General features: G+C 39.2%; 1 protein-coding gene across 1 annotated transcript in view; it reads right to left on the bottom strand.

Moving 5' to 3' along the window:
• The window catches only part of LOC123745535 (hemocytin), a 316,051-nt gene that overhangs the window by 96,662 nt on the left and 202,138 nt on the right, over positions 1 to 17,251 (bottom strand). Inside the window, exons 56-61 of the mRNA XM_045726144.2 lie at positions 8,624 to 8,764; positions 7,857 to 8,053; positions 4,894 to 5,027; positions 4,450 to 4,608; positions 2,590 to 2,729; positions 1,107 to 1,269 (exon numbers count right to left, since the gene is read on the bottom strand). Coding sequence (XP_045582100.2) covers positions 1,107 to 1,269; positions 2,590 to 2,729; positions 4,450 to 4,608; positions 4,894 to 5,027; positions 7,857 to 8,053; positions 8,624 to 8,764 — 934 coding nt within the window. The remainder of the gene's footprint in view (positions 1 to 1,106; positions 1,270 to 2,589; positions 2,730 to 4,449; positions 4,609 to 4,893; positions 5,028 to 7,856; positions 8,054 to 8,623; positions 8,765 to 17,251) is intronic.

The following is a 17,251-nucleotide window of genomic DNA, read 5'->3' on the forward strand; positions in this document are numbered from 1 at the left end:
TAAGATTTTTGCCTGATTCTGGTAGCTCTTGCTCTAAATTTCCCAGATATGCAAATCTCTTTTCAACCTTCATAACTTTCCACTTTCTATCACAGATATATTTATAGTATTTGAGACACACTCGCACACTTCTACCTACACTATAACTTAGATAATAATAATAAGGTAATCCTGGGGTAGAGGAGATGCAAGCTGACAAACTAAGAAAAGCAAGCCTGAATCAAAGGTGAAGCGAAATATAAAACTGCTAATGCACAAGATGGGTTATATAAAACACAATTGTGAAGCAAAAAAAAAAAAAAAGCAATGGCCTTCCATATGACACAAAAGTACAAAGAATAACCAATGCCACTTACCTGTGCTAGGACACACAGTGTGGGTTTTAGGAGAAAGCAGTTGATCTAGGAAGTTCTAGGCAAGTGAATAAAAGAGGCAAGCACAGACCGCAGGTACTTTGGGTGCCATATGATGGAAGCAAAGGAAAATAGGGAAAGTATTATTCAAAATAATTAATTTATAATTAAAAAGTGACAAACCATCGTTTCTTATATATCATTTTTTTTTTTTTCAAGTAGTGGTTTGTTTTCTTTTGCCAGATTTTCTAGTCAGTGTTCCATGTTTGAGTAGATCTCTGATACCCAAGCTCCTGTCACCTCACAGAGAAAGACTGCTCTTAGTGCCTGGTAGGCCAGTGTGCGTCTCACAGACCTTAGGCTTAGCAATACCAGTGCACAAGCACCTGGAAACTATAGCAAATGAAAGGAATTTTGAGGTTATCTTGAGATGATTTCGGGGCTTAGCGTCCCTGCAGCCCGGTCCTCGACCAGCCCTCCTTTTTGTTACACACACCCAGGAAACAGCCCATAGCAGCTGTCTAACTCCAAAGTACCTATTTACTGCTAGGTAACAGGAGCATTTGGGTAAAAGAAACTCTGCCCATATGTTTTCCGCCTCTACCAGGTATCGAACCTGGAACCTCAGGACTACGAATCCGAAGCGCTGTCCACTCAGCTGTCAGGTCTCCCCCCCCCCCCCCTGTTAAAATAGGTACAAAGATTGCTCAAAATAATAATAAATAAAAATTTAAAATTAATCCATAATCTCACCACATGAGCAATAGTATCTAATCTTGTAGTCAAGACAGCTACCGCGGTCCTGGTCTTCATTGCTACATCGGAACCCATATCGAACATCACAGGTGGTCCCCTTATCTGCAGCAGTTTTCAAGCCAGTGGCCGTCTCCACACACTCAATGTCTGCCAGCTGACCCTATGGACATAAAAAATATTTTGAGGAAAATACAACACAATTCCCTTGCATAAAAAACCAGCGTTGAATGTAATGAAACGCCATTTTCTGGGCGAGTCCCGGAGGCTCCCTGGAGCTATCCCAGGCTGATATGCTAATGTCAGACTTTGGCATCAGTCATGTGTATGGAGTTCTTAGGCCTACCGGGCTGCGCGGACAATCGGCGCGGCAGTAAAGTGTGATATTTGCTTGTTTGCTTGTTTCTTTGGGATTGTAGAGAGTTTCTACCTCTCTGTTCGTTTTTTGTTTTAGTTTTTTACCATGTGGGGTTTGTTTTGTTAGGCCTACCTTTCTGGGTGCCTAACCCTGGTCGATGGCAGATAAGGAAAACCCCAACCACAAGGGGGGTTTTCCAGGGCCATTGCTCCCTGAAACCTCTCTGAAGGGGCCAGGTTCTGGCGCTGATCCCTGGTAGGTCCGAACTCCTTAGCTAATGTCCCGGTCTAATGTAACATACATTAGCCCGATAAGCTCCAGGGAGCCTCCGGGGCTCCCCACAGAAATTCCCATGTAAACATTGCCAAAATGCAAGAGAACACCAAAGAAAAATGGGAAACTGGGAGCCTGAGCAACACAACCACTCAGTAGCACATCAGTTAAGAACTGAAGCCGGTTTGCCCGTGCACCAGCACTGGATCCTCCCTCCCCCCAGCATGGGGTGGAGGAGGGAGGAAACTAGCGGTGGGCTAGTTTTACTAAGTTTTATTGTGTCTTTTGTTATTGGGAAAGTTTTTTTTGTCCTTTTGGGAGCTCTGGTTGTGTTTTTAAACCAGGCAGTAATTTTTTTTAATTCACCTATCTTTCTGGGTAATTTTTCTGGTGATGGCAGAGATGATATCCGTTAAGTGTAAAGTGATCACAGGCCATCACTCTCTGTGCCTTTCTATGGGGATTAGGGAGGGAGGGGGGCCAGGTTCTGGCTTGTGGTTCCCGGTAGACACAAAGAGCTCTGCAACCGATGACACTTGGTAATATGGCACTTAATCAGGGATCATAGCTCCAGGAAGATGATGGGGCTTCCCCACAGAAAACTGCTATCTTTATTATTTTGTTTTTGTTATAAAAACCTACCCTACTGATAATGAATTTAACTAATATCAGTCATTGATAGTAATTTTTAATTCCATATTTACACTCGGCTTAACTTTTTTAGACATGTAAGACAACAGTATCCACATAACAGAAACTATGACAAGAGAACACAAACTCTGCTGCAAAATAAACTACAAAAGAAAGGTTTATACAAATTTCAACAGGCAAACATGCTGGATATAGACTCACCTCCAGACAAAATTGGAATTTCTCTCGCAGTTCTTCAATTGTCTTAAATTCAGTATCACCATTAGACTGCCAGGGTTTAATATCATTGATCCATGGGGACCACGCATCACATGGTACCAGGGAAGTGGTTGGTCCTAGAGCTGCATACACACACAAATATAAAGAAATAATAAGAAAAGTATTCTATACAAAAACAACTTATTTATATATTAGAATACAGTTAGTGATAACTGAAAATAATTATATATATATATATATATACAGTAATTACACAAATATAATTATGGAATAGTTACAAAATGAGAGCTATAAATGTGGTGTTCATCTGTATATAATAGTTTGTTATATGAACATTTATATATTATGATTGCCATTTTATTCCATCCATTTACCACTCTTTGCAAAAGGGAATTTTCCTCTTTTTTCAGCACTTTGGTTTTCTTAACACTTTCACCTTCTGACATATTCTGACAGAAAATATTCTGATGATGTCAAAATGCATCATCAATTGCTAGATTTTCAGTTTTCAGTTCTTGAGCCATAATACTTGCATCAACCAATCCAAAATCTTATGAAAATCACCATTAGTGTTTAGATACAGCATATCTAGTGCACGAGTGGATCAACCAGCGAGCTTCCCACTCACTCATAAAGCCTCACTTACGACAAATATTTGCATACTTATTGCTGTCATACACAATCTATTATAAATTCACAATTTTCTTGTTTCTATAAACTAGAAAATGTATCTGCAAATATTTTGACACTAAATATGTAAATACAACCCAACAAATAACTTCGAATATGTAAAATGATTGTAAACATTTTTACATCACGGACAGACAATAATAGCTCTGAGTGTGCATATGTTTTTTGGTTTACAAATTGAAAGTAAAGTTTAAAAGTTATGTTGTTTTGCATTGAACAGCTGTATAGACGGATCACATGCACACATTTTTATATGTTTACTTTATATTTAGGATGAATAATAAATGAGGAATGTCAGAACGTTCATGAACATTCACATATTAATTTTGTCACACATAATCAATCAAAAGTTACACTTTTTGTTTTCTATCTACTCTCTAGAGAATTAATTTAGAAACATTTTGACACTAAAATTTTTAGTTACTGCATAACCCAACAAATAATTTAGAAAATAGAAAACGATTATAAACATTTTACGCATGGCTGAGCAGGGCCCCGGGAAGCCCAGAATGTTTATGAATACCTGGAGAGACTGGACCACAAAAGTCTTAATATTAATCGATGATAATTTTATTCTTAATAATGAAGATTTAATAAAATTCTTCCATATCACTTTTACAATTTTTGTAACAATTTTTAAAAAGTAGTCATTCCAACTTTTCTGGCTACAACACACTACTGCAGATGAAATAAAAGGACTGCATAAATATTACTTTTAGTGTTTCCAAAGCATATCTCGCCTTCTGCTACAAAATTTAATTCAAGCCTTTTTATAAAACAAACCATAACCCTTTTGTTTCCTTAATATCTTCAAACACCTATCATTCTAACACCTTTAACCGCAGACCAGTACTCACCTAATTGTGCTTGCGGGGGTTGAGCTCTGGCTCTTTAGTCACGCCTCTCAACTGTCAATCAACAGGTGTACAGATTCCTGAGCCTACTGGGCTCTATCATATCTACACTTGAAACTGTGTATGGAGTCACCCTCCACCACATCACTTCCTAGTGCATTAAACCACCAGTGTGGTTAACCACCAGTGTGGTTATGCCACTGTTCATTCAAGTAGTGTATAGAGGTCTCCTTTGGACATCAGCTGATACTTTTTACTTTCTTACAGTCATGCATATTGAAGAAATATAATAACTTACTGACAACAGTTGTTGAAATAGGTGTTGTTTCATCACATTCACAGAAGAAAGAGATTTCATAGTTATGGCAGTTTTTGGTATTTTGTATATTTAGGCACTTGAGACCTTCCACTGCATCACAAGTTATTATTTGTCCAAGATCAGCTGCAGGAAGCTTTGCTGTTGAGAAAACATTGTGATAAGCATCAGTGATAAGCATCAGTGATAAGCATCAGTGTCTTAGAGAATGAACTACAAGCTAACTTTGCTCAATTAATGATAACTTTGCACACTAATAAATATGAATACGGTGAGAGAAACATTCATACTAACTCTTTAAAAATAATTTTAACATAAAATGTGTCTGATAATTACATATTTTAAGATCAATATTAAAATATAACTGAATGAATATACCTGTCACTTAAACTATAAATCAGAATGCACTATTAAAACTGCACTTACTAATAACTTCTCTGCAGGATGCATTTACTGGGTTTTCACACACAAATTCTCTGCGAGTACGAAGCATGTTCAAACTCAATATTAGCCCTTCACTGTCCTTCTCCTTTTTGTAGTAGGGGGACCAGTCATTACACCTGACCATGCATATAATAATAATAATAATAATAATAATAATAATAATAATAATAATAATAATAATAATAATAATGAAAATAATAATATTAAATATATATATATACACACACACACAGTATATGCTGTTGAATATGACTGAAAAGGTAAGATTAATAATTCTAACATGAATTTTCTCAATATTTCTTATGTTTCTCTTTACTGTCAATGGTAATTGAAAAATCAATTCTCCAAAATTCATTTTTATTTCTAGTCTGACGCCTGAACGCGTTTCGTAATAACTTATTACATTTTCAATGACTTTAGTTTACACACCCAACTGTAACCCGTAAACGCACAAAATACATCCATACTTATACTCGCTTTGGGTGAGATGATATGGTACAAATGTTTTGGGTGAGGTGATTGACATTTGCACATGATAGAACATGAACCAATGAGTATAACAACATAAGAATGTAAGTAACTGCAAAAGGCCTATTGGCCCATACTTCCTCTTGATGCTTCTACATTGGTTCGGGGTCTTGAAGTGGGTAGAATATAGCTGTGCATTAATTGGCTGTTGATTGCTGGTGTTGACTTTTTGATGTGTAGTGCCTCGCAGATGTCGAGTCTCCTGCTATCGCTGTATCTATCGAAGATTTCTGTGTTGTTTGTTAAGATTTCTCTGGTAATGGTCTGGTTGTGAGAAGAGATTATATGTTCCTTGATGAAGCCCCTGTTGTTTATGCATTGTTAATTGTCTGGAAAGAGACATTGTTGTCTTGCCTATATACCGAGTTCTTTGGGGCTTACAGTCCCCAAGTGGGCATTTGAAGGTATAGACGACGTTGGTTTCCTTCAAGGCATTCTGCTTGGTGTCTGGAGAGTTTTTCATGAGAAGGTTGGCCATTTTTTTGGTTTTATAGTAAATTGTCAATTGTATTTTCTGATTTTTGTCTGTAAGGATAACGTTCCTATTAACAACATATTTCAGGACCCTTTCCTCTGTTTTATGAGCTGTCGAAAAGAAGTTCCTCTAAAATAGTCTAATAGGAGGTACATGTGTTGTGTTGTGTTAGTTGACTCCTCTGAAGAATCAACTAACACAACACATGTACCCTAACCAGTGCAACACCATTCCCTACCCAAGGCAAACAAGGGCTCCAAGCCCCAGCTGGCCCCATGGGCGAGGCAAATGCCTAGCAGCAAGAACCTGTATGAGAATGGTTCCTGAACGCCCCAGGGAAGATAATCCTGTCACACACTGACAGTACTCACAGGGCACTTAGAGGAGGAAGCCCCTAAGCGCATGCAGCCCCGGTACTGATGAGGAACACCTGGCCACCGCACAACACAAAAACACAGCAGTGAGCGCCACGAAGGCAAACACTGCCTAAGAAACTGAGGCCAGTGAAGCGTCTGTCCAGGATGCCATTAGCTTACGAACTGGAGTGCTAGACAGCCGGCGCAGTGAGGTCTGGGGCCCCCTCTTCCCCTCTCGGGGTGGGAAGGGCTGCGCGGAAGAGCAGCGCGGCAGTAAAGTGTGATGTTTGCTTGTTCCTTGGAATTATAGGGAGTTTCTACCTCTCTGTTCGTTTTTTTGTTTAGTTTCTTACCATGTGGGGTTTGTTTTGTTAGGCCTACCTTTCTGGGTGCCTAACCCCGGTCGTTGGCAGATAAGGAAAATCCCTAACCACAGGGAGGTTTTCCAGAGCCATTGTTCCCTGAAACCTCTCTGAAGGGGCCAGGTTCTGGCTCAAGGTCCCTGGTAGGTCTGAACTCCATAGCTAATGTCCCGGTCTAATATAACATACCGATAAGTTCCAGGGAGCCGTAGGGGCTCCCCACAGAAAAGGCTTTCAACAGAGTTCCACTTCAGAAGTTGTTCTTGAAACTGGAACATATTGGACGAGTGACAAGTATTTTTAGGGTATTATTGGACAAGTGACAAGTAGGCTTCTCACGTGGATGAAAAATTTTCCGATAGAAAAATGAGGGCAGTAATCAGAGACAATGTATTGGACTGGAGAAATGTCATGAGTGGAGTACCACAGGGGTTCAGTTCTTGCATTTTTAGCTAACAAGCATTTTAGCACGTCAATACTAGGCAGTCTCTTTGAAGCCCTTTGAAGCCAAGTATTTATTGGAGGAGGTATTTTGAGAGTCGTTGACTGAGCCTGCTAACTGACCTTCTCATGGTCATTCTAAGCTAGATTTAGAATTCTCTAGTGTCTCCATTTTTCTATTCATGGCTCAGCATGAATGGCTTGAAAGATCCTGATTCTGTATGTCTAGAGAGAACAATAGACTTGCCTAGGGAAGTGACCAACTGCCTGCTCAGAAAATGTTTTTCATCTGTGCTCAAAGCCTTATTTTCATAAAACAAATAATGTATCTAGAGCAAAAAATAATGGGCTAAAGTCACATGTGAAAGTTGAGTTCAGACAATGGTTATTACATTGAAGGAAATACTAGTCATTGTGATTATGGATGGGAGCACCAGTGTATATTTATATGTTAGGCTTATATTGAGGGCCCCCCCCCCCAACAAGGATGAATACAGATCCCCCAGGATGCAACCCCACAACAAGCTGACTAACTCCTGGCTACCTATTTACTGCTAGGTAAACAGGAGCACTAGGTGATAGGAAATGTGCCCAACCATTTGTATCTCGTACTGGGATTCAAATCCTGGAATTTCTCGAGTGTGAGTTGAAGCACGAACCTGACTGTACTACCCAGACCTTAGATATATAACTACAACAATGAATATAAAAGTGTTTGCTGTAACTTTTGTAACTGTAACATGATTAACATGAAATAACATGAATTATTTCATAACAACATACCTTACAAGGCTTTCAATCTGAGAATAAGGATCGGTGGTGGTTGGAAGACCTGGTGTGTATTTTATGGTGGGAAGCCTACTGGTGACGTAAGAGGGTTCAGTTGTTAAGTCCTCACAATCATCTGAGCGGCTGCACAACAAATTGTTGTTCTGACACATGCACTGCTCACACTTGGAGACATTATACCACACTCCAGCCTACATGAATTAAGCAAAAATATCCCTTATATTATGACATTTTTAACTGTTCATGGGTAAGAAAGAAGAACAGAATTACAGACCTCTCAGTTACATTATATTTACATATGATTTGAATTCAATCAATATTTAATAATACTGTATACTGTACAGTGTTGCATTTCTAGATTAAATGCCTCTTAGCCTAACAGCAGGCAGACTCAAGTGTTTCCAGTTTTATCTAAATTAGTTGAAATGGACAGGCAATATTTTTCAAACAGAATAATAATGCATTAATTGCATCAAGTGCTATTATTATTGCTTATAATTAGAACATTATGTTATAAATTACAAATGTGTGTAAAGTTTAAATAAATAATATGCTTGCAAATCTTATCCACATATATTAAGAATAAATATCTAACTATATAAATTTAGCATACAGTATATCCAGCAATGCCTTCCCAGCATTAAACAAGGTACACATGTATTAAACAATCAGATATTTTATCATAACAAAGATTTTCCATAATGCAATATTGAATAATAAGCAGCTCAGCGCCATCATTTTATTGGCTCCTGCTAACATACCGGTAAGGCCTGTCCGTTAGACAGTCGACAATTGCAGTCTGCGATGGCAACACATCTTGCTTCACTAAACATGAAGAAGCCAGGTGGACACGTGTTCATCTCAGTCCTCTCAACACATCCAGGTGCACAGTCTCCATCAAGCTTAGGATACAAGATAGAAATATATATGTACATATCATATGTACACGTGCATAAATAACTAAGTACAATTTTGCCTGCATGATAAATACTACTCCTAAAGACCCACTAGAATCACACAAATGTCTCCAGACAGATACTAACAAAGAAACCCAAACCATCATTATTCAGTACAGTATAAAGTTATATGTACACACACACATATAAATGCACATCTGGGAACATATATAATGCTGAGAAGGCAGGGACAACACGAGCATAGCTCTCATCCTGTAACTACACTTTGGTAATTACACTTAGGTAATTAATTACACCTTCTTGGAGGCCTCATAGCTGAGTGGATAGCGCTTGTGGGTCGTAGTCCTAATGGCTCGGGGTTCGATTCCCAGCCGAGGTAGGAACAAATGGGCAAAGTTTCTTTCACCCTGATTTTTACCTGTTCACCGAGCAGTAAATAGGTACTTGGGAGTTAGAGAACTGCTATGGGCTGTTTCCTGGGGATGCATGTATGTGTGTGTGTGTGTGTGTGTGTGTGTGTAATTACCTAAGTGTAATTACCTAAGTGTAGTTACAGGATGAGAGCTATGCTCGTGGTGTCCCGTCTTCCCAGCACTCTTTGTCATATAATGCTTTGAAACTACTGACGGTCTTGGCCTCCACCACCTTCTCACTTAACTTGTTCCAACCGTCTACCACTCTATTTGCGAAGGTGAATTTTCTTATATTTCTTCGGCATCTGTGTTTAGCTAGTTTAAATCTATGACCTCTTGTTCTTGAAATTCCAGGTCTCAGGAAGTCTTCCCTGTTGATTTTATCAATTCCTGTTACTATTTTGTATGTAGTGATCATATCACCTCTTTTTCTTCTGTCTTCTAGTTTTGGCATATTTAATGCTTCTAACCTCTCCTCGTAGCTCTTGCCCTTCAGTTCTGGGAGCCACTTAGTAGCATGTCTTTGCACCTTTTCCAGTTTGTTGATGTGCTTCTTAAGATATGGGCACCACACAACAGCTGCATATTCTAGCTTTGGCCTAACAAAAGTCATGAACAATTTCTTTAGTATATCGCCATCCATGTATTTAAATGCAATTCTGAAGTTAGAAAGCATAGCATAGGCTCCTTGCACAATATTCTTTATGTGGTCCTCAGGTGATAGTTTTCTATCTAGAACCACTCCTAGATCTCTTTCTTTATCAGAATTCTTTAAAGATTTCTCACATAATATATAGGTTGTGTGGGGTCTATGTTCTCCTATTCCACATTCCATAACATGACATTTATTAACATTAAATTCCATTTGCCAAGTGGTGCTCCATATACTTATTTTGTCCAGGTCTTTTTGAAGGGCATGACAGTCATCTAAATTTCTTATCCTTCCTATTATCTTAGCATCATCAGCAAACATGTTCATATAATTCTGTATACCAACTGGTAGATCATTTATGTACACAATAAACATCACTGGTGCAAGAACTGAACCCTGTGGTACTCCACTTGTGACATTTCTCCATTCTGATACATTGCCTCTGATTACTGCCCTCATTTTTCTATCAGTCAGAAAATTTTTCATCCATGATAGAAGCTTACCTGTCACCCCTCCAATATTTTCCAGTTTCCAGAACAACCTCTTATGTGGAACTCTGTCAAAAGCCTTTTTTAGGTCCAGATAGATGCAGTCAACCCAACCATCTCTTTCCTGTAATATCTCTGTGGCTCGATCATAGAAACTGAGTAAATTCGATACACAGGATCTTCCAGATCGAAAACCATACTGTCTGTCTGATATTATATCATTTCTCTCTAGGTGTTCTACCCATTTAGTTTTGATTAGTTTTTCCAATACTTTCACTATTACACTTGTCAATGATACAGGTCTATAATTGAGGGGGTCTTCCCTGCTGCCACTTTTGTAGATTGGAACTATGTTAGCCTGTTTCCACCCGTCTGCTACGATTCCTGTACACAGGGATGCCTGAAAGATCAGGTGAAGTGGAATGCTGAGCTCAGATGCACATTCTCTCAGAACCCATGGTGAAACGCCATCTGGGCCAGCTGCTTTGTTCTTACCGAGCTCCTTGAGCATTTTTTCCACTTCGTCTCTAGACACCTCTATGTGTTCTATGTTGTTCTCTGGAATTCTTATTGTATCTGGTTCCCTAAAGATTTCATTTTGTACAAACACACTTTGGAACTTTTCGTTTAGTGTTTCACACATTTCCTTTTCATCTTCCGTGAATCTATTTCCCATTTTCAACCTCTGAATATTATCCTTTACCTGCAATTTGTTGTTTATGAATTTATAGAATAGACCTGGTTCCGTTTTACATTTGTCCGCAATCCCTTTTTCAAAATTTCTTTCTGCCTCTCTCCTCACTGCCGTGTAGTTGTTTCTCGCATCTTTGTATCGCTGGTATGTTTGGGGGTTCGGCCTCTTCCTGTATTGATTCCATTTTTGTGTCTTTCGGTCTCTAGCCCTCTCGCAATTTCTATTGAACCAATCCTGTTTCCTAGTTCTGCATCTCTGTTTTTGTATAAATTTTTTTGTGCCTTTATCATATATTTCACAAAACTTGCCATACATCTCATTCACTTCCTTGCCTAGCATCAAGTCTGTCCAATTATACTCACTAAAAAAATTTCTAAGGTCACCATAATGTCCTCTCCTGAAGTCTGGTTTTTCAACTGCTTCAACCTCCTTATTTTCTTCCAGCTTATAACGCATTGCATACTTTATTCCCAAAAAGACATGGTCACTTTTACCCAAGGGAGGAAGGTACTGAATGTCAAATATCTCTTCCTCCTTCCTGGTAAATATCAAATCTAGCATGGAGGGAACGTCCCCTTCCCTCATCCTCGTAGCTTGTTTAACATGTTGATACAAGAATGTTTCCAGGATGAGGTCTACAAATTTACAGGTCCAAAAATCTTCTGTTTTAGCTTCATATGCTTCCCAGTCTATGGATTTCAAGTTGAAGTCACCGACTATCAACAGTCGTGATCTATCGATATCCGCTCGCTATAATCTCTCTCATTATTGTTATAAGACCTTCACGTTTACTATCTAGCTCCTCCTTTGACCATGTGCTGCTTGGCGGTGGACTATATGCATTTATCATCATTAGTTTATCATCCTCATAGCAGATCTCTAGTGCTATTATGTCAACTTCTTGTGGATTGGCAGTCATTATTTCCTTCACCTTTAGGTGTTCTTTTACCAGCACAGCAACGCCACCGCCTTTCCTAATTTTTCTGTCCCGTCTCCAAATTGAGTAGCCCCTTGGGAATATGACCTCATTTAAAATTACATCTTCAAGTTTTGTCTCCGTGAGTGCAACAATGTCTGGTGTCTGCAGCTGTATTACATCACTTAACTCCAGTACAGTATCTTCGATCTCACTCCATCTATGTTGGTGTATGCAATCTTCAGGAACTTGTTCCCCCTCTCCTTATTCTTCACTCCCCCTCTCTCTATTGATTTTGTTGGTTTGCCTTTATGTACCACTTTACTGGTTTGCCTACCCCTATCACTTTGTAGAAAAACGAATTTATTTCTTCTTCATTCCTGCTCTCATTTAAATGTTTTGCCTCGGCGAGGTTCAGTTTCAGCTTCTCTCTATCTTCTTTTGAAAGATCTCGTCTTAACGACCACCCTTTCCCATCCTCATCCCTTTGCAATTTTCTAGCATTCCTTAGTACTTCTTCCATCTGTTTGGCACCGTTTAGGGTGATCCTCAAAGGTCGATCTTTCCCTTTTACGTACCTGCCTATTCTCCTGTAGTCGCACACATTCTCTCTGTTTGTAAGACCTTCCACGAGGCCAACAATTTTATCTACTACTTTAGCTTCTTCTACAGCTCTTTCTGACCTAGATGTTATCGCCTTTTCTTTGCAGCCAAAAATGATCAGGGACTTACTCCGATCAACTGTGTTTTGCACCAACTTCGGGTTAGATGCCAATTCTTTCCTCACTTCTAGCCTAATGTTTGTTTTATCTTGGTTGCTGCAGTGTTTGACTTCCTTTACTGCTTCTTCTATTTTCTCCTTCTCCTTGGCCACTTGTGCATAAGTGAGTTGCATATCTTTCTTGCACTGTTCTATTCCCTGTGTAACTTCCTCCATCTGTGCTGACAAAAGCTGTTTCTCCTGTTGAATTTCCTTGCCTAACCTATTGTAGTCATTTATGTTTAAATTTACTTTAACTTCTTCCAAAGCTATTTTTAAGAGTTTATTTTCTTCTTCCATGGCTTTGCAATTTGTTTCCAATTGATTCTTATCCTTGCGCAAGTCTTTCACTAAACCCTCAAGACATAAAACTTTGCTATTCAAATGGTCATTACTTTCTTTCAATTTACTAATTATTTCTACATGAGAGTTCACTATAGTATCTAAATTTACCAACTTGTTATGTAGACTGCTAATATCAATGCTTTCTTCATTGAATCCCTCAAAATCAAGCTCTGTTTTGTTTTTCCCCTTGCCAGTGGCCATCTTGAATGTTCTTCTCTGCACTGTAAACACTAGGGCAACTTTTTCTCATCCGATTTTTCACTTCCCTTAGCACTTTCCTGTTATCTCACCTATTTTTCAAGAGCACTATACCTTTATGTTCTGTGGGACACCACTCACTACCATCAACCTGTACTACAATACTTAGGATTGTTGAAATATGCTGGAGCTCCTCTGCTGCAAGTGTTGACCCTAGGGGTGTCACCTTTTGAATTTGAGTGTGTAATTACCTAAGTGTAATTACCTAAGTGTAGTTACAGGATGAGAGCTACGCTCGTGGTGTCCCGTCTTCCCAGCACTCTTTGTCATATAACGCTTTGAAACTACTGACGGTCTTGGCCTCCACCACCTTCTCACTTAACTTGTTCCAACCGTCTACCACTCTATTTGCGAAGGTGAATTTTCATATATTTCTTCGGCATCTGTGTTTAGCTAGTTTAAATCTATGACCTCTTGTTCTTGAAATTCCAGGTCTCAGGAAGTCTTCCCTGTCGATTTTATCAATTCCTGTAACTATTTTGTATGTAGTGATCATATCACCTCTTTTTCTTCTGTCTTCTAGTTTTGGCATATTTAATGCTTCTAACCTCTCCTCGTAGCTCTTGCCCTTCAGTTCTGGGAGCCACTTAGTAGCATGTCTTTGCACCTTTTCCAGTTTGTTGATGTGCTTCTTAAGATATGGGCACCACACAACAGCTGCATATTCTAGCTTTGGCCTAACAAAAGTCATGAACAATTTCTTTAGTATATCGCCATCCATGTATTTAAATGCAATTCTGAAGTTAGAAAGCATAGCATAGGCTCCTTGCACAATATTCTTTATGTGGTCCTCAGGTGATAGTTTTCTATCTAGAACCACTCCTAGATCTCTTTCTTTATCAGAATTCTTTAAAGATTTCTCACATAATATATAGGTTGTGTGGGGTCTATGTTCTCCTATTCCACATTCCATAACATGACATTTATTAACATAAAATTCCATTTGCCAAGTGGTGCTCCATATACTTATTTTGTCCAGGTCTTCTTGAAGGGCATGACAGTCATCTAAATTTCTTATCCTTCCTATTATCTTAGCATCATCAGCAAACATGTTCATATAATTCTGTATACCAACTGGTAGATCATTTATGTACACAATAAACATCACTGGTGCAAGAACTGAACCCTGTGGTACTCCACTTGTGACATTTCTCCATTCTGATACATTGCCTCTGATTACTGCCCTCATTTTTCTATCAGTCAGAAAATTTTTCATCCATGATAGAAGCTTACCTGTCACCCCTCCAATATTTTCCAGTTTCCAGAACAACCTCTTATGTGGAACTCTGTCGAAAGCCTTTTTTAGGTCCAGATAGATGCAGTCAACCCAACCATCTCTTTCCTGTAATATCTCTGTGGCTCGATCATAGAAACTGAGTAAATTCGATACACAGGATCTTCCAGATCGAAAACCATACTGTCTGTCTGATATTATATCATTTCTCTCTAGGTGTTCTACCCATTTAGTTTTGATTAGTTTTTCCAATACTTTCACTATTACACTTGTCAATGATACAGGTCTATAATTGAGGGGGTCTTCCCTGCTGCCACTTTTGTAGATTGGAACTATGTTAGCCTGTTTCCACCCGTCTGCTACGATTCCTGTACACAGGGATGCCTGAAAGATCAGGTGAAGTGGAATGCTGAGCTCAGATGCACATTCTCTCAGAACCCATGGTGAAACGCCATCTGGGCCAGCTGCTTTGTTCTTACCGAGCTCCTTGAGCATTTTTTCCACTTCGTCTCTAGACACCTCTATGTGTTCTATGTTGTTCTCTGGAATTCTTATTGTATCTGGTTCCCTAAAGATTTCATTTTGTACAAACACACTTTGGAACTTTTCGTTTAGTGTTTCACACATTTCCTTTTCATCTTCCGTGAATCTATTTCCCATTTTCAACCTCTGAATATTATCCTTTACCTGCAATTTGTTGTTTATGAATTTATAGAATAGACCTGGTTCTGTTTTACATTTGTCCGCAATCCCTTTTTCAAAATTTCTTTCTGCCTCTCTCCTCACTGCCGTGTAGTTGTTTCTCGCATCTTTGTATCGCTGGTATGTTTGGGGGTTCGGCCTCTTCCTGTATTGATTCCATTTTTGTGTCTTTCGGTCTCTAGCCCTCTCGCAATTTCTATTGAACCAATCCTGTTTCCTAGTTCTGCATCTCTGTTTTGGTATAAATTTTTTTGTGCCTTTATCATATATTTCACAAAACTTGCCATACATCTCATTCACTTCCTTGCCTAGCATCAAGTCTGTCCAATTATACTCACTAAAAAAATTTCTAAGGTCACCATAATGTCCTCTCCTGAAGTCTGGTTTTTCAACTGCTTCAACCTCCTTATTTTCTTCCAGCTTATAATGCATTGCATACTTTATTCCCAAAAAGACATGGTCACTTTTACCCAAGGGAGGAAGGTACTGAATGTCAAATATCTCTTCCTCCTTCCTGGTAAATATCAAATCTAGCATGGAGGGAACGTCCCCTTCCCTCATCCTCGTAGCTTGTTTAACATGTTGATACAAGAATGTTTCCAGGATGAGGTCTACAAATTTACAGGTCCAAAAATCTTCTGTTTTAGCTTCATATGCTTCCCAGTCTATGGATTTCAAGTTGAAGTCACCGACTATCAACAGTCGTGATCTATCGTTATCCGCTCTCGCTATAATCTCTCTCATTATTGTTATAAGACCTTCACGTTTACTATCTAGCTCCTCCTTTGACCATGTGCTGCTTGGCGGTGGACTATATGCATTTATCATCATTAGTTTATCATCCTCATAGCAGATCTCTAGTGCTATTATGTCAACTTCTTGTGGATTGGCAGTCATTATTTCCTTCACCTTTAGGTGTTCTTTTACCAGCACAGCAACGCCACCGCCTTTCCTAATTTTTCTGTCCCGTCTCCAAATTGAGTAGCCCCTTGGGAATATGACCTCATTTAAAATTACATCTTCAAGTTTTGTCTCCGTGAGTGCAACAATGTCTGGTGTCTGCAGCTGTATTACATCACTTAACTCCAGTATCTTCGATCTTACTCCATCTATGTTGGTGTATGCAATCTTCAGGAACTTGTTCCCCTTCTCCTTATTCTTCACTCCCCCTCTCTCTATTGATTTTGTTGGTTTGCCTTTATGTACCACTTTACTGGTTTGCCTACCCCTATCACTTTGTAGAAAAAAGAATTTATTTCTTCTTCATTCCTGCTCTCATTTAAATGTTTTGCCTCGGCGAGGTTCAGTTTCAGCTTCTCTCTATCTTCTTTTGAAAGATCTCGTCTTAACGACCACCCTTTCCCATCCTCATCCCTTTGCATGTGTGAGGATGGCTGGGACTCTAGGTGACCTGTGCCACTATCTGGTAGTGGGTGGGTGCACAGGGCTAGGCCAGCTACCCCACAGCAACAACTGTTTGCACCGTTTAGCTCAGAACAGATGCATTTCCGATGGTTCCTTTTATATAAAAGGGGTGACGCCGAGGAAAATAAGACTCGCGTCCCTACCTAGGGACTCTAGGTGACCTGTGCCACTATCTGGTAGTGGGTGGGTGCACAGGGCTAGACCAGCTAGCCCACAGCAACAACTGTTTGCTCTGTTTAGCTCAGAGGTTGCTATACTACCTCAAGTAGTTACTAGTTTGTTATATTTAATCTTTCAGGAAGGGTTTGTCTTGGTTTTGGGAATAATCTCTGATCCTCAGGCTCCTTTCACTTTGTGGAGTGTAATGGCTGGGTTTATAAAGTTTAGCTTTTGTGTAAATGTGTAAAATGTCTTCTCCTCTTCTTTAACTCATAGTTAAAATACCAGTTTGTTTTATTTGTGTTAATTTTTATATTTCATTTGTGTTTGAGAGTATGTAGTAGTAAATGAGTATGATTCTGTGTTTTCGTAAAAGGAGCCCCTCTGCACTCAACGAGGCAGAGAGGGCTGAGACTCCACACACAC

This window comes from Procambarus clarkii, chromosome 71 (assembly GCF_040958095.1).
Source record: "Procambarus clarkii isolate CNS0578487 chromosome 71, FALCON_Pclarkii_2.0, whole genome shotgun sequence".
In the NCBI taxonomy this organism is placed as follows: Eukaryota; Metazoa; Arthropoda; class Malacostraca; order Decapoda; family Cambaridae; genus Procambarus; species Procambarus clarkii.